The sequence below is a fragment of the Balaenoptera ricei genome, chromosome 7 (assembly GCF_028023285.1).
Source record: "Balaenoptera ricei isolate mBalRic1 chromosome 7, mBalRic1.hap2, whole genome shotgun sequence".
Lineage (NCBI taxonomy): Eukaryota > Metazoa > Chordata > Mammalia > Artiodactyla > Balaenopteridae > Balaenoptera > Balaenoptera ricei.
This window is the reverse complement of record NC_082645.1, coordinates 99,747,566-99,772,921: the sequence shown is the minus strand read 5'-3', so window position 1 is coordinate 99,772,921 and position 25,356 is coordinate 99,747,566. Positions and strand designations below refer to the sequence as shown.

Genomic DNA, 25,356 nt, shown 5'->3' with positions numbered 1-25,356 from the left:
TAGCCATTAAACATATACAGATGCCAACCTTTTGAGTATACAGTACCTCCTTACCCACCGCTTTAAGGAGCAGTCATTGTGCCTCAGACCTCACTGCCAGAAACTGTCTACATTTTGCCAATGGGTTTGAACTTGGAAAAGCACCCATGCTATGAAGCAAGACTTGCCTGGGGAGAATGAGGAAGAATGTGTCATGGCACCACACCCACTGAGCACGCAGTAACTGAAGCACTACACCAGTTGATACAGGTACACATTATGAATTACTAGGGAGAGAAACACGTCATGCAATCATCCTAGCCATTCATTGGTTTAAGGCACAGAGATGGGAGACCACATAGAGCAGCAGAGCCCCAGCCACTGCATGTGAATTAGGCAGATGTTGCAACAGCAGTCTGGTGAGCAGTGGTAACTCATGATTCTGTGTGGCCTTTCCTCTTCAATGCTTCAATTTTGATATGACCAATCAGCACAGTCATGTATGATTGGTCATATACCCAGTTTCACTTTGGCCCTTACACAAGGGCTAAAGCATGTTACACAAGCCTTTAGTTAATCTCTCTTGTTGCCCTGTGAGGTGGCAAGGCCCATTATCCTCAATTAGCTAGATGTGGAAATAGAGATATAAAGAGGTTAATTTACCCCTGGGGATTCAGTGAATCAACAGCAAAACCAGAGGTGGTACCTGTTTTTCAAATTCTCAGTCTGTTCACTCCAAGATATACTGAAACTTAGCTGAAAAAAATGTTATTTTCATTATTGTCATATGTCATGTTGTTCTAGATCCATCCCTGGCATTTTGCTTTTCATGTAACCTTGAGCAAATTGTTTGATCTTTCTGCGGTTATCTGCAAAATAGGTGTACACTTGCCCTGCCTATCCTATAGGACTGTCATGGGGTTCACATGAAATGATAATTGTTTAATTCTCTCAAAATATGAAGTTTTTTTAAGCCAACGTTTTACTATTTATTTTAAATTATATTTTATACATAAAATTTCTGACGATTCATGAAAACAAATGACTTCTATATGCATTTTGTTTAATAAAAGTATGATGAGCTTTGAAAGCAGGCACTCACTTGCCTTATCTCTCTCAAACACAGTCACACACAGATACACACACACACACACACACACACACACACACTAATAACCCAGAGTTACATTTTAAAAATGTTTAAATGAAAGAAAATTTAATAGAAGAATGAACCTTACTTAGCACCACAGACACACAGTATCTGTTCAGTAAATATTTATTGAATAGATGATGGATGGATTCACTTTGTGGATAATAAACTCAGTGGTTGATGTTTTTCAGTGTGTACTAGCTAGGGTTTCAGAGAAACCAAGAACTAAAGAGCCTGTAATGATAAATGTTATTGATTTCATTCATCAATATCAATCTCTCCACTTTTATAAGGAACATGAATATAATGCAATGTTATCCTTTGTACTTATTATCCATTGAACTTACTATATCCATTGTTATCCATTGAACTTACTATAATTTGGGGATAAAATTTGAAACTTTGTCTTACAAATAATAAAGATAAAGATGTATATTATGTTAAAATCCTAAATCATGCTGTCTCACTGTAACCCTCAGGGTTTCATCTCTTCATTGATTCATTTATTAATATAATTAATTATTGCTTACAGTGTGTCAAGCATTGTGCTAAAAAATATGTAAGAATTTTTCTTTCTTTCAAATAGCTTATTCTTTAGTCTCTCAGAAAGTGCAGGTTTATTGAGCTAATGTCTCTATCTGAAGATTCACAGTCATATCAGTATTTAATCCTAAGCTAAGGTCTCTCTGGGCTACCAAGGTTAAAAAAAAAGCCGCTTTTCAGAGGGAGTGAAGTCAGGAAGAGCTAGTGTATTTGATTTTACCTCGCGATGGGCAGGGGAACAAGACAGCTCTCCTCAGGGAACAGCCTGATCTTCCAAATGGAAAGTGCATTTGTACTAGAACAAGGACAGTCCTGTGGTTCATGATAATTTGAAAGGTAAGGTTTATGTCATTCATAATTTTAATTATCTCTTTAAAAATGTAGTTGAGAAGGAAATTTGCTCAAAAATTAGAAGAATAAAAGGACTTACTTTAATAAATTATTACAGGATATACTTCTGAGATTCATTTCCTTTCCCATATTTTCTTTATTCATTATCTGATTGTTATCTGATTGTTTGCAGGTAATGTTTCCAGATATACTTGTCTCATTTTGTGTGCTTGTCATGGTGACAGATTCTTGCCATGGTGTCTCACAAGGCGACTTATCATTTGCCTGATTAGAAGGCCTGATACTTTTTCTGCAAATGTGACCCGACCCTATGTCCAAAAAGTTAAGAAAAATATAACTCCTCAAATGAATAACTCCATATGAATAACTCCATATTTTAAAAAGTCAGAATTTTCTTCCAAGATTTATCATTCATCTCTTCACTAGGGTAAAGAACAAATTCCTTTCACCTGGAAACACAAAAATACCACCTAGGTTGGGTTCTGACCTGCTTCGAGAAAAACACAAAGAAACACAGTGGAAGTTCTCCAATTCTACCATTATTATAATATTTACAGATGTCACCAAGGGAGCCTACAGAATGCTTTCTGAGCCTAATGATGTCAAATGGAAGTGGCTTCATTACCAAAAAGACTGTGACATTTCTTTCTTTAAAAATACAGTGAGTAGAAAATAGTACTTCTGTAGATAGTGCCAATGAGCAAAAAGCTCCTGAATTTATTATGGAAGTGGGCAAAAATCCTTCTGTAGTGGTGAAAAAGAAAAAAAAGAATAAGAGAGGACGTTGGGAGAAATGTGCCTTCTTGGCTATATCAATGAGTAATGAGATAGAGAGGCAGGTGAGAGAAAGGGGAGCGACAGGAGGAGGAGAGAAGAGAAGAAATGGAAAGAAGAAGGTGGCAAGTGGAAAGGAAAGAACAGAAGATTAAGAAATAGAGAAGAGAGAATAGTAAGTAGATTAGATGAGATAAGGGAAAAGGAAAAGAAGGATGGAGGTCAGGTGAAAACAAGAAATGAACGAGGCAGGAGAGGGAGAGGGACATGTGTAAGAGGTTATCTTCCTGGGGGTCAGCAAACTACAGCCTGTGGACCAAATCCAGTCCATTGCCTTTTTTATAAATTAAGTTTTATTGGAATACCAGCAGGCCCATTGATGTACACATTGTCTATGGCTGCTTTCATGCTACAATGGCAGGGTTGGGTAATTGTGATGGAGACAGTATGGCCCACACCATAAAATATTTACTGTCTAACTCGTATGGAAAAGTTTGCAGTCTAATCCCGTTGTTCTCAAACTTCAGTGTGCATCAGAATTACCTGGAGGGCTTGTTAAAATAAAGATTACTGAACCCCATCCCCAAAGTTTTTTACGAAGTAGATCTCACATTTTCATTTCTAATAAGTTTCCAGGTGACGCTGGTGCTGTTTAGCCAGGCACTGCACTTTGAGAGCTACTGCTGTCATTTTTATGTCATGTCACCCTAATGTTGTACTGAATAAGGACATTCATGCAGAAAGGGAAAGGAAAATCAAACTTGATCCCCCTTCTAGGTAAACACAGAGGTATAGGTTGATATCATAATTCTTTACAAAGTATCTTATTGAAAATTCTTAAACTGGATCTTTTTATAATGCCAGTTTCATTCTTAAAATGATGAAAACTAAACTTGATTTAGTCAAAAGCTTAGTTAAGTGGTGGTTTACTACTAAAAATGTTTTATAGTTTGGTTTGAATCCACTCCCTGGAATACCGTTGGACTCTGTCAGTGTTACTGGACTGTGTCAATAATGTTGACTGCATCCATCTTACGGGACTCTACCCTCTTCCCACCTCACTGCCGATGCCTGGCATAAGTGGCTTGAAATTTTGCTTACTACCCACCCCACCTCACTCCCAGACTCTGCTGGAGTCTTGGGGCTCCAGTTTCCCTGCGAAATGGCAAGTTCTTCAATAGCTTTCTTCCTGGAGATGGGTATGAATGTTGTCCTGAGTGAGAGATTTTGGGGACTCGTGATACCAAGGACTTTATTCTGCCTCACACTCCATCCCAAGACCCTGAGATCTGGTTTTTCACCTACAAGTGGTGCCATAGTTTGCACATTTATCATCTTCCTCTACATGTATCCTTAAATCTGTGCTCTGGCTGTGAACATGGGCCACCAATTATTAGCTTTAACTTTGCATGCTCCATGCTTGCTGCACAGAAGTTCTATGAAGGATAGAGAAATGTGACTCTTTTTCCAGCATCCTAGCATTTAGGAATATAAAGACAAACATAATTTTGGAGCCTGAAAGTGCCAGAGACACCTTCAGAGTAGAATGAGTTCAGTTTAGAAGTAGCAGCTCTTCAAAACATGTGATGGATGGTTGGATTCCACCATTGCTCTGAGTAGTTACTTCCTTGTACACATAGCTAAGATGGGCAGAAGATTGAAAATTTCATTTTTTTTCACAAGAAAGCTACAATACAGTTTAAATCTATTTCATTCTGACTTGTTAGTTCTAGAGGATTTCCAGATTTTGTGACAAGTTGATGTGCATGAGAAAGTATACTGTGGATATCAAAGAAGGATGAATGACATACATGGAATGCAGTAGATGCTTGATAAGTCAGTGTTATTGTTGTTGCTTTCTTATTTTAATGATGTATGGTTCTTGGTTAAAAAGTGATGGTAAAATAAATAATGCAGACAGTTCATATTCTGCATGATGCTGTGTTAACTTAAACTTGTACATACCGCAACCAGTTCCTCTTTTTCATGAACCCATTGTAACAAATTTAATATCAATTATCAAAAAAACTGCAAAACGTGGACTGTATACTTTTTAAACACCATGGGATCTTATTTCTAAAGAAATTCCTTGATGAATTTTCCTGTAAAATAAGCATATCTGTTGTTAACCATAGCAAAGAATGTTGTGGGTTTAAATTCTTTCAAATTTTTCTTTAATAATTTTCAAATTGTAATTAGTGCCAGAGTAAGTAAAACTGGATGTAATGTGCCACCTCTTCCTAGACTTTCTTCCCGTGACATATTTTCCCTTCTTTTCCTTCCTTCCTGTTGCGATATGGCTTCTCCTGAGCTGCCATTGTTTTCAGCACTGGCCTAGTCACGCCATCAGCTTGATGAGTGGTATAGAGCAAAGGGGTCATCTGTTTCTATCTGCCTTCCATTCAAACGACCCCCTGCAAGTGTTTGAGATGGACTAGGAAGAAGCCCACTTGCAGACCCACACCCTGAGTTAGTGGATCCAGGTGGAATCTGTGTAAAAGGGTGACTTACCATTAATGGTGAAATTCCACTGCAGAACTATAAAGGTCTTGCTGTATGCAGGTCACTGTGGCAGAATTTTGTTATAGAGGGGTGATGTGAAATGCTAACAGGTAATTTGCTGCTCTGAGCTTGTTCAAGGAACTGCGCCACAGTGAAAACATTGAAGATTCACTGCAATTTTCACTTGTTTAATATTAGGAGAGACACGGGTCTTTCTGGGTTCAGAAAAAGAAGCTTCTTAGAAGGTAGTAGTGAATAGTCTGATGGATTTAAGGTCTTTCCAATTTCTTTTGAATTTTCGAAACTTTAATTCATACTGGTGTTATCATATGTGTTAGTTTTGACAACTACAGCTGCTGTAACAGATTACCACAAACTTTGTGACTTAAAAACAACACCAACTTATTAACTTATGATTCTGGAGTTCAGAAGCCCAAAATTTAGTCTTAGTGAGTTAAAAATTAAGGTGTTGGCAGGGCTGCATTTCTTCCGGAGGCTCTAGGAGGATCTGTTTTCTGGCTTCTAGAGGTTGCCCATTTTCCTTGGCTTTTGGCTCTTTGCTCAATCTTCAGAGTCAACAGTATAGCATCTTCCAATCTTTCTCTCTGTTTCATTTTTTTTTTTCTCTTTACTTTTTTTCTGGCCAACTTTCCTATTATCCCTTCCTTTTTATTTTCAATTTTATTTTTTTATGTAGATCTGCATTTCAGTTACTTAGATTAAATTTCTATTTATTCTTCATTCTACTAATAGTGCATACTTAGCCATGTTGCTCTTACTATTTTTTTCTTCTTTCTTTTTATAATAAAAACATATCTGTACCGACAATCTTTTTAACAGATTCATGAGGAAGTTAAGGTTTTACTCTGCAGTCTTTGGTTTGGAATTACCCTCATTTTTTCTAAACCTGCCGTTTTAATTTAATTTAATTTTTTATTTTTATTTATTTATTATTTTATTTTATGTTTTTAACATCTTTATTGGAGTATAATTGCTTTACAATGGTGTGTTAGTTTCTGCTTTATAACAAAGTGAATCAGTTATACATATACATATATCCCCATATCTCCTCCCTCTTGCATCTCCCTCCCTCCCACCCTCCCTATCCCACCCCTCTAGGTGGTCACAAAGCACCGAGCTGATCTCCCTGTGCTATGCAGCTGCTTCCCACTAGATATCTGTTTTACATTTGATAGTGTATATATGTCCATGCCACTGTCTCACTTTGTCCCGGCTTACCCTTTCCCCTCCCCGTATCCTCAAGTCCATTCTCTAGTAGGTCTGCATGTTTATTCCCGTCTTGCCCCTAGGTTCTTCAAGACCATTTTCTTTGTTGTTTTTTAGATTCCATATATATGTGTTAGCATACGGTATTTGTTTTTCTCTTTCTGACTTACTTCACTCTGTATGACAGACTCTAGGTCCATCCACCTCACTACAAATAACTCAATTTCGTTTCTTTTTATGGCTGAGTAATATTCCACTGTGTATATGTGCCACATCTTCTTTATCCATTCATCTGTCGATGGACACTTAGGGTGCTTCCATGTCCTGCCTATTGTAAATAGAGCTGCAGTGAACATTTTGGTACATGACTCTTTTTGAATTATGGTTTTCTCAGGGTATATGCCCAGTAGTGGGATTGCTGGGTCGTATGGTAGTTCTATTTTTAGTTTTTCAAGGAACCTCCATACTGTTCTCCATAGTGGCTGTATCAGTTTACATTCTCACCAACAGTGCAAGAGGGTTCCCTTTTCTCCACACCCTCTCCAGCATTTATGGTTTGTAGATTTTTCGATGATGGCCGTTCTGACCGGTGTGAGATGATATCTCATTGTAGTTTTGATTTGCATTTCTCTAATGATTAATGATGTTGAGCATTCTTTCATGTGTTTGTTGACAATCTGTATATCTTCTTTGGAGAAATGTCTATTTAGGACTTCTGCCCATATTGGGGTTCGGTTGTTTGTTTTTTTGATACTGAGCTGCATGAGCTGCTTGTAAATTTTGGAGATTAATCCTTTGTCAGTTGCTTCATTGGCAAATATTTTCTCCCATTCTGAGGGTTGTCTTTTGGTCTTGTTTATGGTTTCCTTTGCTGTGCGAAAGCTTTTAAGTTTCATTAGGTCCCATTTATTTTTGTTTTTATTTCCATTTCTCTAGGAGGTGGGTCAAAAAGGATCTTGCTCTGATTTATGTCATAGAGTGTTCTGCCTATGTTTTCCTCTAAGAGTTTAATAGTGTCCAATCTTACATTTAGGTCTCTAATCCATTTTGAGTTTATTTTTGTGTATGGTGTTAGGGAGTGTTCTAATTTCATACTTTTACATGTACCTGTCCAGTTTTCCCAGCACCACTTATTGAAGAGGCTGTCTTTTCTCCACTGTATATGCTTGCCTCCTTTATCAAAGAGAAGGTGACCATATGTGTGTGGGTTTATCTCTGGGCTTTCTATCCTGTTCCATTGATCTATATTTCTGTTTTTGTGCCAGTAGCATACTGTCTTGATTACTGTAGCTTTGTAGTATAGTCTGAAGTCAGGGAGCCTGATTCCTCCAGCTCCGTTTTTCTTTCTCAAGACTGCTTTGGCTATTCGGGATCTTTTGTGTTTCCATACAAATTGTGAATTTTTTTGTTCTAGTTCTGTGAAAAATGCCAGTGGTAGTTTGATAGGGATTGCATTGAATCTGTAGATTGCTTTGGTTAGTAGAGTCATTTTCACAATGTTGATTCTTCCAATCCAAGAACATGGTATGTCTCTCCATCTGTTTGTATCATCTTTAATTTCTTTATCACTGTCTTATAATTTTCTGCATACAGCTCTTTTGTCTCCTTAAGTAGGTTTCTTCCTAGGTATTTTATTCTTTTTGTTGCAGTGGTAAATGGGAGTGTTTTCTTAATTTCACTTTCAGATTTTTCATCATTAGGATATAGGAATGCAAGAGATTTCTGTGCATTAATTTTGTATTCTGCTTCTTTACCAAATTCCTTGATTAGCTCTAGTAGTTTTCTGGTAGCATCTTTAGGATTCTCTATGTATAGTATCATGTCATCTGCAAACAGTGACAGCTTTACTCCTTCTTTTCCGATTTGGATTCCTTTTATTTCTTTTTCTTCTCTGATTGCTGTGGCTAAAACTTCCAAAACTATGTTGAATAATAGTGGTGAGAGTGGGCAACCTTGTCTTGTTCCTGATCTTAGTGGAAATGGTTTCAGTTTTTCACCATTGAGGACGATGTTGGCTGTGGGTTTGTCATATATGGCATTTATTATGTTGAGGTAAGTTCCCTCTACGCCTACTTTCTTGAGGGTTTTTTATCATAAATGGGTGTTGAATTTTGTCAAAAGCTTTCTCTGCATCTGTTGAGATGATCATATGGTTTTTCTCCTTCAATTTGTTAATATGGTGTATCACATTGATTGATTTGCGTATATTGAAGAATTCTTGCATTCCTGGGATAAACCCCACTTGATCATGGTGTATGATCCTTTTAATGTGCTGTTGGATTCTGTTTGCTGGTATTTTGTTGAGGACTTCTGCATCTATGTTCATCAGTGATACTGGCCTGTAGTTTTCTTTTTTTGTGACATCTTTGTCTGGTTTTGGTATCAGGGTGATGGTGGCCTCTCAGAATGAGTTTGGGAGTGTTCCTCCCTCTGCTATAGTTTGGAAGAGTTTGAGAAGGATAGGTGTTAGCTCTTCTCTAAATGTTTGATAGAATTCGCCTGTGAAGCCATCTGGTCCTGGGCTTTTGTTTGTTGGAAGATTTTTAATCACAGTTTCAATTTCAGTGCTTGTGATTGGTCTGTTCATATTTTCTATTTATTCCTGGTTCAGTCTTGGAAGGTTGTGCTTTTCTAAGAACTTGTCCATTTCTTCCAGGTTGTCCATTTTATTGGCATATAGTTGCTTGCAGTAATCTCTCATGATCCTTTGTATTTCTGCAGTGTCAATTGTTACTTCTCCCTTTTCATTTCTAATTGTATTGATTTGAGTCTTCTCCCTTTTTTTCTTGATGAGTCTGGCTAATGGTTTATCAATTTTTGTTTATCTTTTCAAAGAACCAGCTTTTAGTTTTATTGATCTTTGCTATAGTTTCCTTCATTTGTTTTTCACTTATTTCTGATCTGATCTTTATGATTTCTTTCCTTCTGCTAACTTTGGGGTGTTTTTGTTCTTCTTTCTCTAATTGCTTTAGGTGTAAGGTTGTTTTTTGAGATATTTCTTGTTTCTTAAGGTAGGATTGTATTGCTATGAACTTCCCTCTTAGAACTGCTTTTGCTGCATCCCATAGGTTTTGGCTCGTCATGTTTTCATTGTCATTTGTCTCTAGGTATTTTTTTATTTCCTCTTTGATTTCTTCAGTGATCTCTTGGTTATTAAGTAGTGTATTGTTTAGTGTTTGTATTTTTTATAGATTTTTCCTTGTAATTGATATCTAGTCTCATAGCGTTGTTTTCGGAAAAGATACTTGATATGATTTCTGTTTTCTTAAACTTACCCCGGCTTGATTTGTGACCCAAGATATGATCTATCCTGGAGAATGTTCCATGAGCACTTGAGAAGAAAGTGTATTCTGTTGTTTTTGGCTGGAATGTCCTATAAATATCAATTAAGTGCATCTTGTTTAATATATCATTTAAAGCTTGTGTTTCCTTATTTATTTTCATTTTGGATGATCTGTCCCTTGGTGAAAGTGGGGTGTAAAAGTCCCCTACTATGATTGTGTTACTGTCGATTTCCCCTTTAATGGCTGTTAGCATTTGCCTTACGTATTGAGGTGCTCCTATGTTGGGTGCATAAATATTTACAATTGTTATATCTTCTTCTTGGATTGATCCCTTGATCATTATGTAGTGTCCTTCTTTGTCTCTTGTAATAGTCTTTGTTTTAAAGTCTATTTTGTCTGATATGAGAATTGCTACTCCAGCTTTCTTTTGATTTCCATTTGCATGGAATATCTTTTTCCATCCTCTCACTTTTGGTCTGTATGTGTCCCTAGGTCTAAAGTGGGTCTCTTGTAGACAACATATATATGGGTCTTGTTTTTGTATCCATTCATCCAGTCTATGTCTTTTGGTTGGAGCATTTAATCCATTTACATTTAAGGTAATTATTGATATGTGTGTTCCTATTACCATTTTCTTAATTGTTTGGGGTTTGTTATTGTAGGTCTTTTCCTTCTCTTGTGTTTCCTGCCTAGAGAAATTCCTTTAGCATTTGTTGTAAAGGTGGTTTGTTGGTGGTGAATTCTCTTAGCTTTTGCTTGTCTGTAAAGGTTTTAATTTCTCTCTCAAATCTGAATGAGATCCTTGCTGGGTAGAGTAATCTTGATTATAGGTTTTTCCCCTTCATCACTTTAAAGATGTCCTGCCACTCCCTTCTGGCTTGCTGAGTTTCTGCTGAAAGATCAGCTGTTAGCCTTATGGGGATTCCCTTTTATGTTATTTGTTGTTTTTCCCTTGCTGCTTTTAATATTTTTTCTTTATATTTAATTTTTGATAGTTTGATTAATATGTGTCTTGGTGTGTTTCTCCTTGGATTTATCCTGTATGGGACTCTCTGTGCTTCCTGGACTTAACCATTTCCTTTCCCATATTAGGGAAATTTTCAACTATAATCTCTTCAAATATTTTCTCAGTCCCTTTCTTTTTCTCTTCTTCTTCTGGGACCCCTATAATTCAAATGTTGGTGTGTTTAATGTTGTCCCAGAGGTCTCTGGGACTGTCCTCAATTCTTTTCATTCTTTTTTCTTTATTCTGCTCTGCAGTAGTTATTTCCACTATTTTATCTTCCAGGTGACTTATCCGTTCTTCTGCCTCAGTTATTCTGCTGTTGATCCCATCTAGAGAATTTGTAATTTCATTTATTTTGTTGTTCATCACTGTTTGTTTGCTCTTTAGTTCTTCTAGGTCCATGTTAAACGTTTCTTCTATTTTCTCCATTCTATTTCCAAGATTTTGGATCATCTTTACTGATCATCATTATTCTGAATTCTTTTTCAAGTAGACTGCCTATTTCCTCTTCATTTGTTAGGTCTGGTGGGTTTTTATCTTGCTCGTTCATCTGCTGTGTGTTTCTCTGTCTTCTCATTTTGCTTAACTTACTGTGTTTGGAGTCTCCTTTTTGCAGCCTGCAGGTTCGTAGTTCCCATTGTTTTTGGTGTCTGCCCCCAGTGGCTAAGGTTGGTTCAGTGAGTTGTGTAGGCTTCCTGGTAGAGGGGACTAGTGCCTGTGTTCTGGTGGATGAGGCTGGATCTTGTCTTTCTGGTGGGCAGGTCCACCTCTGGTGGTGTGTTTTGGGGTGTCTGTGGCCTTATTATGATTTTAGGTAGCCTGTCTGCTAATGGGTGGTTTTGTGTTCCTGTCTTGCTAGTTGTTTGGCAAAGGGTGTCCAGTACCATAGGTTGCTGGTCGTTGAGTGGAGCTGGGTTTCGGCGTTGAGATGGAGATCTCTGGGAGATTTTCACCATTTGATATTACGTGGAGCCGGGAGGTCTCTCGTGGACGAGTGTCCTGAACTTGGCTCTCCCACCTCAATGACACAGCCGTGACGCCTGGCTGGAGCACCAAGAGCCTGTCATCCACACAGATCAGAATAAAAGGGAGGAAAAAAAGAAAGAAAGAATGAAGATAAAGTTATTAAAATAAAAAATAAAAAATTATTTAAAAAAATTTTTTTTAAGTAATAAAAAAAAAAGAAAAAGAGAGCACCCAAATCAAAAAACAAATCCACCAATGATAACAAGTGCTAAAAACTGTACTTAAAAAAAACCAAAAAACATAAAACGGACAGACATTACCCTAGGACAAATGGTAAAAGCAAAGCTATACAGACAAAATCACACCCAGAAACATACACATACACACTCACAGAAAGAGAAAAAGGGAAAAAAATATATATATCGTTGCTCCCAAAGTCCACCTCCTCAATTTGGGCTGATTCGTTGTCTCTTCAGGTATTCCACAGATGCAGGGTACATCAAGTTGATTGTGGAGATTTAATCTGCTGCTCCTGAGGCTGCTGGGAGAGATTTCCCTTTCTCTTCTTTGTTCGCACAGCTCTCGGGGTTCAGCTTTGGATTTGGCCCCGCCTCTGCGTGTAGGTCGCCTGAGGGCATCTGTTCTTCGCTCAGACAGGACGGGGTTTAAGGAGCAGCTGATTCAGGGGCTTTGGCTCACTCAGTTTGCGGGGAGGGAGGGGTACGGATGCAGGGCGAGCCTGCGGCGGCAGAGGCCGGCATGATGTTGCACCAGCCTACGGCGCACCATGCGTTCTCCCGGGGAAGTTGTCCCTGGATCACCGGACCCTGGCAGTGGCGGGCTGCACAGGCTCCCGGGAGGTAAACCTGCCTTTTTTGAAAGTTCATTGTCTCTGTATTCCCCAAAGGGAGGAAGCTAGTGTTTTAGTATCAAACCTAATTGTGAAAAGATTTGTAATTCACAGCTTGCCTTTCATCTTGAGTCATGTGTATGCCATCATCATATTTTACAAAGCAAACGTTAAAGTAAAGGTTACAAAATCATTAACTGTTACAATACTTGTGGCTTTAATATTGGGGAAAATCTGCATATTAATTCACACCATTATTATTGGTTTTTAAATAGGAAGAAAATGTTGTGTGTACAGGATAATTAATTTATCTAGTATGTTAAATTTTGAGGACACCAAAAATATTTCCTGTATTTGGAAGATTGGCTGCATTTATAATGACTTTGATTACAAAAGAAGACATGTACATTGTGGGAGAAAATAGTTAATATACAGTCAAATGAAAGTAAACAAAGTCATGTGAAATAACCACCAAGGAAAAAAATTCCTCCAGATTTTTTATTTTTATTTTTTAAATTTATTTATTGTTTACTTGGCCATGCCATGCGACATGTAGGATTTTAGTTCCCTGACAAGGGCTCGAACCCATGACCCCTGCAGTGGAAGCGTGGAGTCTTAACCACTGGACTACCAGGGAAGTCCCACTCCAGATTTTTTAATATACTACATATATTTATATATATTTTTGATAATTATGGCTATTCTGGTCATACTGTTTTCTGATCTACTCTTTCTAATAAGCAATATATTACAAATATTTTCCATATTATTTGACAGCATTTTTATTGGCTGCCTTGTGTTTTATTATATGGGTACACTGTGATTTATTTTTGAAACACTCTGGCAAACATTCTTGCAGCTATTTCCTTAGAATAAATCCCCGGAAGAGAAATTTGTGGGGCAACGAGCATTTTAAAGTCTTCTGATACATGGGGGACCCAAACAGTCATAATCCAGAAGATAATTTCACAAAACAGTTACTGCACTCCTTTCCCTTCCCAGGCAAACATCATAGTGATCTAATTATTGTTTGTTTGTTTGTTTTTAACTTTTAGGTTACCTTGCACCTCGAAACCTTCCTAGTACTGGCTTCTTCCCATTGCTGCAAACCCTACTCTGTGACACAGACTCTAAATGCAAAGACACACCCTATGGGCCACAAGATCTGCTTCGTAGGAAAGGAATTGATGATGCACAATTTAAAGACAGGTAGGGACACTTCCAAGTGTGTTCAGTTGCTTTGAGAGATCAGATCTTGTTTCCTTATGAGATATCCAGGAAGCCATCCTAGGTTAGGTATACAACTTTATTTTCTATATCTACAAATGTGATGATCTAAATATGAATGAACGAGGTGGGTACAAACTGGAATTACCATTCTTATGTGGGATTAAGCATAATCTACTTTGATGAATTACTCAAATTTTGCCTTTTAAAACTACTTACGGTTACCGGAGGATGGGGGTGGGGATAAATTGGGAAATTGGGACTGACATATACACACTACTATACATGTAAAATAGATAACTAATAAAGACCTACTGTATAGCACAGGGAACCCTACTCAATACTCTGTGGTGGCCTATAGGGGAAAAGAATCTTAAAAGAAAAAAAAAAAGGGTGGATATACGTGTATGTATAACTGATTCACTTTGCTGTACACCTGAAACTAACTCAACATTGTAAATCAACTATACTCCAATAAAAATTTAAAAAAAAACAAAAAACCTGGGTAGGCAAGGCAGTCCTTCTTAACTTCCCTCAGAGGTTCTCTGTCCTACCTCAAATTGTCAGTGACATTGCCCTAACACTCGATCACAAGCGTAAGATACAGGGCAATGTCAGGGGTATTATCTCCTGGAAGAATAACATATTTATCTAGCTCTATGTGGAACTTCTAGGTATAACAGAAACCAGGAAATGCAAATAAGGAAATTAAGGGTCTAGAAATCAAAGCAATAAAGTTGAAAGTATTCTTAATTAAACAGCAGTCTTTAAATGAGGTTAATGTGTACGGTGTGAGAAGAAACTGAAGAATAAAGATAGGGAATCTAGACCATTTACAACCTCAGTTTTCCATCCGGAGATTTTAAACCTAAAGAGACACCCAAGAGTCCAACTGTCTGTAGAACTGAGAAAAACATTGTAATCTGAATTGACCATGAGATTATCCTGGTAGAGATTTTTTTAAGTGTCTCTCAAGAAAAGATTATATTTATCTATAATCAGAGATATTTGGTTCCAAAATTTTAATTTAAATTCCTTGGCATGTAGCACCATTTCTCCTTTAATATTATCATCGTGATTTTGATCATCAGATAGTATGGGAGATACTCTAAGAGAGTAACTAACTATAAGCTGCTTAGCATAAAATATCAACATGTCAAGAATTGTCCTGGGAAATGACTTGAGACACCTAATTATTGGGTTGCTAATTCACATTGGTTTTGTGAACCAAACACATTCTCTACCATTTTGTTACTTGCATTCTAATGGAAAAGTAAGCAAAAAAGCAATAAAATAAATAAATAGCATAATTACTGATAATAATAAATGTACTAGCAAGAAAATAGAGTAGGTTAAGAGGTAGAAACTGAAAGGTGGGAATTTAATAGGGTAGCAAAAGAAGGGCCTCTGCTAGAAGGTGACATTTGGGTAGAGACCAACAAGGACAGGGAGAAACCAGCACCAGCATGTGAACATCTAGAAGATAAAGTTCCAGGCAGAGAAATAGTCAGTGATCCTGAAGTGGGGGCAAACCTGATCATTTAGAGGAACAGAAAGTCGGCTAATACGACTAGAACATAGTGAGGGATAATGAAAGCGGTAGGGGATATGGTGAAAAAATAAAAACCATGAGAGAAAGAGCCTGAAGAACCAAACAGGTAAGGAAAGGGAAAGGATTTGTCTTTTGTTTTTAGTATAATGAGAAGCCACTGGAAATTTTTAAGCAGGGAAATGACATGACATATTTTCTATGAGACTAATATATTCTAGGCATATACAAGCATTACCTCAGCTAGCAACTAGTTGAGTTGTGTATCTCTGCAAGGAGACCCAAAGCTGACTAGAGCCTATGCCCCCTTGTATAATCAGTGTAGAGATAAAGTGAATGAATATTTTATTCATTCAACCACTTCATAGATAGTCTCTGTGTCCCCACAAGATTTATGCCTATGTTCTAGCAGGGTAAGGTAAATATTAAATCAACGATAGTAGGAGATAGTGCAATGAAGAGTGCCAGAAGGATGCTGAAGCAAGACACCTCCATACTTAAAGTAGAAAGAGAGCTTTCAGCGGACATAATCAGGTAAATCTTCATGGAAAAGTTGTACTTGAGATGAACATTTCGAGAACCGAGTGACAGAGAAGATACGGGGAAAATTAATGTCCATTATTTACAAATTGGATTACAGCTCCAGCTGGGGCTCTCATCTTTGTATCTTTTTTTTTTTTTTTCCATGAAGAACTAAGTAACAATGAGGGAAATAGTTAACAAAATCTAGGAAGTCCATAAATATACCTCCCCTCAAAGAAGTATTTTTCTATGTAATATAATAGAGAACCAAATTCATGGAGTCCCTGAGATGAGCCATTGAGTTGGTTTTGGAACTAGGATTAAAGTCCAGGTTTATTTTACCCTCTGTTGTTTATTCTCCAGATAGCTGATCATGTCTCTTTTTTTTCAATTTTATTCTAATCTCCAGGTATTTTATTGAGCTCAAGCTGTATAATGCTGTATATTCAGTATTTTCTCTAAACTACCAAGTAATTGGAACTTAATTTGGAAAATTATGTACAATAATAAAATTTCATTAATGATATTTCCCACCATGCTATTAACTTTTATGCTTTATATAGCCATGCAATGAAACTGGGGCATGGTTACTAGGTAAGCCGTTCCATACTAAGTAAGCCATTGCACTAAATTACTTCCCTTTGGTGAAGAAAGATTCACCAGCATAGCCTCATTAAGAAACAAAACAGTCAGGGAAAAAAAATGCCATCTTTGGCTTCATCAGAAGAGGCCCACCATGTTTATTTTGAAAGACATGATCACACTCAGTCACTACTTGCTGGCCAGTCGCCAAGTGTACTTTTTGATGCGTTTTTGCATTGGCACCAACGTTCTGTTATTAAGTTCATATTTCTCTTAAGCATTAGCTTCAAGATGAGGTGCTTTAAAAAAAAATTCAACACTATACTCAGCATCAACTGTAACTAGCTGTCTGAAAGAAGAAATGATTACATCTATGATTTTTTGGCCCTTAATGCACAATGATGATGGTCCAGCATCATGGGACTTAGCCTTGCGGTCCTTCCTCCCTGCCCTGCCTCTAAGAATACATCAGAGCAGTGGGGACCCCTGGCTGTGCCATTGCTCACGCAGCTGGCAAGTGGCAAAGATCATCTTGCAGAGCTCACAGGGTCATTATTTGGAGAAGCAATTCAACATTCCTGCAGCTCCTGTGGGGTATTGCCTCTATGAATTTACTCCCTATCTCTGTCATGTTGACACTCATCCATGACCTGTGTTTTCCAAATTCATACCTCTGCTCCTATTGAATGGCTCCCACAGAACTTGAAACATAGCTAATCAGATTCTATTCAGGGAAATTTTTAAAGTGCCAAGACTTTTGTTTAATACTGAAAAATATGGATGTATTTAGAAACTGACCTGAAGGTATTATTGGGAATATAAGGGAAGTGGAAGTAAAACAGTTATGTGTCCTCATTTGACTGTAAAGATGAGGTGAGTTGTATAGGTCTCACACTGTATTAATTTCAGAGTAATTATTAACCATCTAGTAATCATTTTAGTGAGTATTCATATAAAAATAAAGGTTAAAATTTCATTTATCAAAAACAAAGTGGAAGGAAGTCTTAACTGCCACACAGGCAAAATTGTTAATTCATTGAGTTAGAATGTACTGAATGTGTACCACATGCTGGAGACAATGCAAGTCACTATGGATACATAGATGACTAAGGCATATCCCTATATAAACTTAAAATCTAGTGGGAGAGAGAGATAGAGACTAGTAAACAGGTAAATTAATCTATGACATGGTAAATGTGATGAATATTTGTTTAGTTCTCACTGTGCCCAGAACGTCAGACAACAAATGGTGAATAGTTACACAGACACCCTGAGACATTGTTTCTGCCTGAGGAATGTGCATCTCACTGTTGGATATATTATTGGAGTGGAGAGAGGTTTGGGTGGGGAGATGTCAGAAGAGTTCTCCAGAGACCTGTGTGAGTAAGATCATTAAGGACAGATAGGGTGGTGGTTACCAGGCTAGAGGAAGGTGTGTTTGAGATAGGCCATAAAAAAGGAATCTCGGAACTTAATAAAAGGAAGAAATCAATGGCGGCCCTTGTATAGTCAGTTTAGAGGAATAGGCAGGTAGCTTTGCTGCTGACTGTGATGGCAGAATGACAAATTGCCTTGTAGTGTTGCCATATTAATCTGCCTGTGTCACGGCTAGGTAGAACATAATATGTACAGGGTCATCTGAAAGCTACTGTGATGTTATCTCCTCTATATTCTACGTGCTTCTGATGCACATCTACCCCCAAGGCATTTCCTCATCTGCCCATCATGGTGCCTTTAGAAATGTATTAGCTCAGATATACATTATATCCCCAAAGTCCCTCCAAAGAATATAAAAAATCTTAGGACAGAGCAACATATGAAGGCATTTCTAAATCTTAACACCTTAATGATATAGATTGTTGATTGGTAAGTGAGCTACCTAGAAGAGAGGTGTATGTTGAACATGGGCAGGCAGGGGTTGTATCTGAAGCATAGATGACCCTGAAGGAATGAACATCAGAATGAAATTGAAGAAAATAATGAAATAAATTAAAATGACTTCTTCTTGGGGGAGTCAGGAAGGACAACCGTATCAAATCACTGAGGAGGCCTCAATGCCATTACAACATTCTTATTTGTACTTAAAAGTCGGTAATGAATGTCATCTGAAGCTGGAATCAGAACTGGGCCTGGAGCAGATTTCATACCTTCTTTCCAGGTGTCACTACATACCCGTATAATTATAATTCTCGGGAAAAAGGAAAAAAAAATATAAAAAGTTTAACTAATCCTTAAAGACAAAAAAAGAATGTCAGAATTTTCTTTTTAGGATTTGCCATATGTGTCTTTCCTGTAAGCAATTCCTTTTAAAGACAGAATTACCATGGCACACATGGGTGCCGCCCACACAGGTAGTCTTTCCCACTCACAGGAAATACAGAGACATTCAATATAAGTGCATAAATCCTACCGTTGCAGTGATATCTATAAATGTGACATTTCCCCAATGTAACTGTTGGTAGACATGTCTGAGAAGAAGTAAAACTACTCTGAGCCTAGTTTCCCTCCTGGTATCTTAAATTTAACATTTTGAATCCAAGATGTTTCCCTTATTAAATTCCTTTTCAAAGTAGAGCACTATAAATGCCGTAGAGGCCAACTCTACCTCTTCAGCATCTTAGAGGCGGGCCCTTAGCCGTCTCCATGGTACTGTGCATGTGGCTGGGTCCAGTAAAAGGCAGTAAAGTGAGGCCATGGGCCACTTGGAGGTTTGACTCAGGCCTTCTTGCCTCACCCAGAAGGCTGAATTCTCTGGACTCAGGTGAGCCTACATGCTGGATTCAGGGGGCATCCAAGTTTTGCATAATGCCTTAATATACCTCCCAGAGATATCTAGTATGAGAGAGATTGTCTGAGACTTTCTTAGAGCTATTCAGAGTTCCCGAATAGGATTTTTAAATCTCCTGAGTTGGTCCTAGAGAGTGGGATTAGGGAGGAATCATCAGTGAATAAATCCACTTCTCCGTCACAGCCTAGTGCAGGGTTTCTCAATCTCAGCATTGTTGCTACTTGGGATCAGATAATTCTTTGTTGCGCTGGGCGCTGTGGAATGTTTAGTAGCATCCCTGGCCTCTGCCCACTAGATACCAGTAGCACCACTCCCGTCCAGTTGTGACCACTAAATATTTCTCCAGATATTGTCAAGTATCCCCTGGGAGCAGGGGAGGGAGCACAAAATTGCCCCCAGTTGAAAACCACTAGTCTAGTGAAAGTATGAAGAAAAAGATTTTAAGGTAGCAAGAGGCCTGAATTAGGTTATGATTCTAGGATCTCGCTCTGTAACAAACACAAATGACAACTCTAGTGTAGCACCCCCAGTCATGTGTTGTCGTCATTCCCTGGGCATGTCCCTACTTAGCTATTACCATTAACGTATTATAATCCCTGTTTTTTTTATTTGACTTGCCCATTATATTACATATCGTGGGAATTTAATAAATGTTAGTCAGTTTATGAATGAATATGGTGGATACAGTGTAAGATTGATTATATGTTTGTGTCTGTGGTGCCATCTCTGGGTGTTTACTCTTCTAAGGACCTTTGCAGAAGCAGGTGTGCAACAGTGGAGGCAGGGCAGGCTATTTTTAAAAAAAAAAGACGCTTCCTTAGCTGTCAGTTCTTCCAAGCGGTATTCTTTATTATCTATTATTCAGTGCTTGCCATGTGCTAAACATCCTACCATCTGCCAACACAGTGTACTGTAAATAGACTTTTCTCAAGCATTTTACAGTCTGAGGAGAAAATTGATCATTACTTCAAATGGAAAATTCCTCTTATGAGTAAACTGATAAAGAAATTAAATAATAAAATGAAGAAAGGGTGAGCTTCCCTGGTGGCGCAGTGGTTGAGAATCTGCCTGCCAATGCAGGGGACACGGGTTCGAGCCCTGGTCTGGGAAGATCCCACATGCCGCGGAGCAACTGGGCCCGTGAGCCACAACTACTGAGCCTGCGCGACTGGAGCCCACGAGCCACAACTACTGAGTTCACGTGCCACAACTACTGAGCCTGTGTGTCTGGAGCCTGTGCTCCGCAACAAAAGAGGCCGCGATAGTGAGAGGCCCGCGCACCGCGATGAAGGGTGGCCCCCGCTTGCCACAACTAGAGAAAGCCCTCGCACAGAAACGAAGACCCAACACAGCCAAAAATAAATAAATAAATAAAATTTAAAAAAACAAACAAAACATCATGTTGTACACATTAAATATATACAATTAAAAAAAAAATGAAGAAAGGGTTACAAAATTCTGGGTAAGGTACTTTCTCTCTTCCCACCTCACCAGCCAGTGCTCGCAGGTTCCAGATTATGAATGAAAAGGGTGCATCCATTTGGTGTCCAGAGATCTTGAAGGTTCTAGTATTGTAAGATTATGTGGGGAGTATAGATACATAAGTATGGGGCTTCAGCTCCATACTGATGGTGAAGGCTGTGTCTTTGTACCATCTTCTTTGTGGGCACTTTGACAGTTAATACTGGTGAGTGCTTATGATGACAGGGCCCAGATAGGCACTTGTTAAGGACATCTCACATAGTACTCACAACAGCCTTGCAGGAAAAGTGTATCATTCCTGATTTCCAGATGAGGCTGAAATTTTTTAGGAAGAGGCAGAGCTGGGATTCAAAAGATATCTAACAACTCCAAAGTTCTTTCTTCTACACCCCAGCAACACTGTCTCTTTTTATTTAATCAACCATCCAATCTTAGTACTGTGCTAGGTGTTTCGGATAAAAAGAGCATCATCATGGTGCCTGCTTGCAAAGATGTCACAGCCTAAAATGGAAGAGTGATGGGAATAGGTACACAAACAAACATAATACACTTAAAATTTATATAAAGTAAGTATGTACAAAGTGCTTAAATTATGTAAAATGATGGAAAAGATACTGGTTCTCATTCATCGCTCTAAGAAGCATAGAGTTCTCTGTCTGTAAGTATGGTCAAGCTAATTAGAAAGTTCAGAGATTACACTTAACTCAGTAAGACTGGCTACCTTCCTGTCCTCCTTTAGTAATTTAATAGAGAGTCAAAAGAACTAATTACCTTTGCTTGGGGGAGGTAAGCTGTATTTCAACTTAGAGCCTTAATTCATCTTTTTACCCACAATGCTTGCTGTTGTACATTTATTTTGTGGTTTCCATTTTAAGGGTTTACAGACAATAGTTACGTTGAGCAGTGGCAGAGGACACATGCCATCACACTACACATTGTAAATGCAAAGCAAAACTGGGGAAAATTTGCAGGAAGATGACCAGCAAAGTACGTGTGATATCCCATGCTCTCTCCCTGACAAAAAGCCGTACCAGGACCACCTAAAAGGAGATGAACCACCTCCCCACTCCTGTAACGTGGGATTCATAGGCGACCATGTAATTGTGGGCACTTCCTGGTCAAGGACGGGTCCTGTTAGAAAAGAGGCCTCCAGAGTTCCTCGTCTGGAAGAGCCATTTTCTGTTGAGCAAGTTCAAACCTGTTGAGCCAGCAGCTTGCTGGGAAGGGGATGAACTTGTCTTTGGCATTGAAAGAATATTTGAAGAAATAGTTTTCAGGCTCTTATCTGAACGTGGGAAAATGGGCAAGGTGTCCCCTGTAGAGTTGATGCAGCTTTTGCTTCTCCAAGCTCACGCTTTCTTAATTTCCCATCACCTCTTTTTTGTTTCTCCCCCACTCCCATTTATTTTTCAGTCTCTGTTTTCTCTTGCTCCTTCTTTGTTCTTTTTCATGTTTGTCACTCTCCCTTTGGTTTTTGTTGCTGTCCCTATTCCTTAAGAATTTTATGAAGGCAGTTTTTCCCTTTATTTTCAAAATGTGTTGATATTCAGTAGTGTTTCTTACAGTATTTCAAGCTGAACTAAAAAAATGTTGAGAAAAAGAAAAGCGAACCTGACTTTCTCAAACTTTCTAAAACTTCTCTTTGAGAGCAGGGAAAATGTTCAGGTCGGTTCTTATTTTTATCTGAACAGTTTTCCCATCCAAATAGTCAGCATAAGGAATGTAAGAAGATTTAGGGGAATACAGTCATGGTCATGAATAATTCAAATATACATTAAGAATGCAGAACTTTTGGAGCAACCAGTACATTTTATAGAGAATATTGGAAGAACACTAGGGAATGAAAACAAATATCACCCCTTCTTATCATTTTTATTAAAAGGACACGCTGGGAAAAAAACCAGATTGTTTTTTCCAGTTATAAGTCATAAAGTATCCTGGAACCAGGACTCAGATCTTGTTTCTAAAAGGGGAGGTCAAATCGAACCACAGTAGCAAGCAGAACTTCTTGCTTTTCCACTGTTATCTTTTTATATCCATTCTTACATACCGTAAGTAAGCTTTTTATAAACAATCAGACAAAATGCAGATTATTCATTCCAGACATCTGGACTTACTTCACTCTTGAAATAGACATATTTATTTTAGACACTTACTTTAGATATATCAAGTTTTCAAGAAAGTATGATTATTTCCATTTTAATAATAATAAACTAAACAGGGAGCGATGTTTTAAAAAGAGGGTTACTGAATTGTGGAGTGGTCCAATAATATTTTCTTCCAAAAGCTGGTGTGATCATGTTGTGCAGGGATTCCTGGCACTACATGCTATCATTACAGCCTTGATACATTCAGTACATTAAAACCCTGAGTACATCATTATTTCTTTAACACCTGGTGCCACCTGTAATGACACCAACCACAGTGCCTAGCACAGACTAGATATTCAATAAATGTGTGTTCTTCTCCTTCTTTGAATCTGTCTTGCAAGTATTCATCTTTGACAGTCTTCAAAATGCCATCTGTAATTTAACATAGAAAACTTCTTTTTCTTTCGTGGTTGACAAATAAGCAGACCTTGATTTCGGTCTCTGAAGCACCCTTTGACTACCATCTATTTGGGATCCACCATCTTTTTAAAAGAAAAAATATATATCATAAATATTTTCAGTATTTAGCTCTAAAGTTCTTTTTTCTTCCTATAAAAGTGAAGTAAAAAATAAGTATTTTAAACCTAATCTAGGCCATTTTTTCTGACTAAAAATTTACCTTGTAGGAGCCCTTATATATTCATTGGTATATGGTTAGGTGAGTTTTGTCATTAAAATCCCAGAAAGTAGATTAAAAATTTGAAAGTCCTAGGAGAGCCCTGGAATCTACCACGTAATACATTGCTGTAACTAACTGAAATTAATGTGAGTGAAGTTACAGAGTTCTTGCTTTTTCTTCTCTAGTGAAATTCTGAGAAAGTCATCCAACCTGGAGAAGGACAGCAATTTATCACTCCAGAGCACTGAAGTTCCAGAAAAAAGGCACACATCACTGGGTAAGCTATCCTCTTCTGCCCAGTTTAGAACAGGCCTTTTGGAACAACCAGTAAAGGTCTAATCTTTAAAAGTTATACTTTTAACTTTTCAAACAAAGATGGAATGCCTAGAATATCCCTAAGAGATCTAAATATTCCTTATGGTTGCCTGAGTGTGGTGGTGCAGTTATGCAAAGGTCTTGAGAATAATTGGAAATTAAATTCTTACTGAAATACTCTCTAGGAGCAAAACCCTAAATGGTACTAGTATAATGTTGAGAATTACACACTTTGCCAGAATTGACTAGGGCCTCTTCAGTTGCCTGCAATTAGATGACACTGGAATGGTTAGAATGCCCAGCAATAAAAAATGTTGGATAGAATCTCAGAGATTTGTCCAAACTTTACATTTTACAGATGAGGAATATGAGGCCCAACAAGGTTAAGCACCCTCCCTGTCCCAGTCATCCAGCTGACCTGGTACTAGAGCAACTGCCAGGATGGGACTTTTCTAGCTAGAGTCTTCTTCCTCCCACTCTACCACTCAGCATCACAGTCATTCATCGTGCTTGTGTACTTCTTTCATTCACAGCTAGGCCAGTGGCCCTCAGACACTAATGTGCAGAATACCCACAGGCTGAGCTTCCTGAACCTTATGTCCAGGTGCTTCTGCTGCAGATGGTCTTGAGAGACTCTCGTTAGAAGCCACAAATTGAGAGTAAACTCTCAAAACAGCAGGACTGTTTTATATTCATTAGCAAATATTTATTGGGTGCCTGCTATCATGTAGGCACTGTCTTAGGTACTGAAGATACATTAGTGAACAAAACAAAGATTCCTGTATGTCAGAATATGATTGGTGATCTGGGGAAAAAAAGGAGTACCTTTAAAAATGCCATGCGATATTTAAGATTCTATGATAGTAACATTCCAATACAAGTTGATGGACCAAATGAAAAAAGGTCCTTTGTTATTGTAGTAGGACTATGGTGGTGAATGGTTTTGAGGAGTTAACGTGCTGTTGTGAATGATCTCTGGGTGTTTGGCTGAGTAGGTTAAAGCACAGTAGAAATAAGATCATACTGTTGTGGTCCAGTAAGCTTTGCTTTGCTCAGTAGCCACAGATTATGTTTCTTAGCCTGGCCAGTCATCTCACAAATGTATTGCTTTGGTCTAGAGGAATCAGTTGGTAAATTCTTCAGCCCAGTGAGCATTTTAACAAAGCCTAGGCCCCACTGATGTTAGGTCGCTGTATCTTTGAATATTAAGATTCTTTGTTGTGAGGATAATAAAGTATTTCTGTGCACAGTTTATAAAAGTGAACACACTGGCTTAATGAACATCCATGCTATAGATCTGAACGTACTCTTCCAGCTGACGCTCCTGACCAGGAACACTCTGCCACATTATAAATAGTACTGGATGAGGCCGCTTTGGGAATTACTTAATTAGCATATACTGTAGTCTGGACTTATTGCTTCCTCCCATTTATTTGATCTGAAATCCATTCAAAAACCACTTTGGGGAGGAGAGAATTTATGATCCTAAG

At 38.1% G+C, this 25,356-nt stretch overlaps 1 protein-coding gene across 1 annotated transcript in view; it reads left to right on the top strand.

The window, feature by feature from the left end:
- ABCA12 (ATP binding cassette subfamily A member 12) overlaps positions 1-25,356 on the top strand; it is a 186,631-nt gene that overhangs the window by 45,866 nt on the left and 115,409 nt on the right. The window contains exons 3-4 of the mRNA XM_059927396.1: positions 13,688-13,841; positions 23,737-23,828. Coding sequence (XP_059783379.1) covers positions 13,688-13,841; positions 23,737-23,828 — 246 coding nt within the window. The remainder of the gene's footprint in view (positions 1-13,687; positions 13,842-23,736; positions 23,829-25,356) is intronic.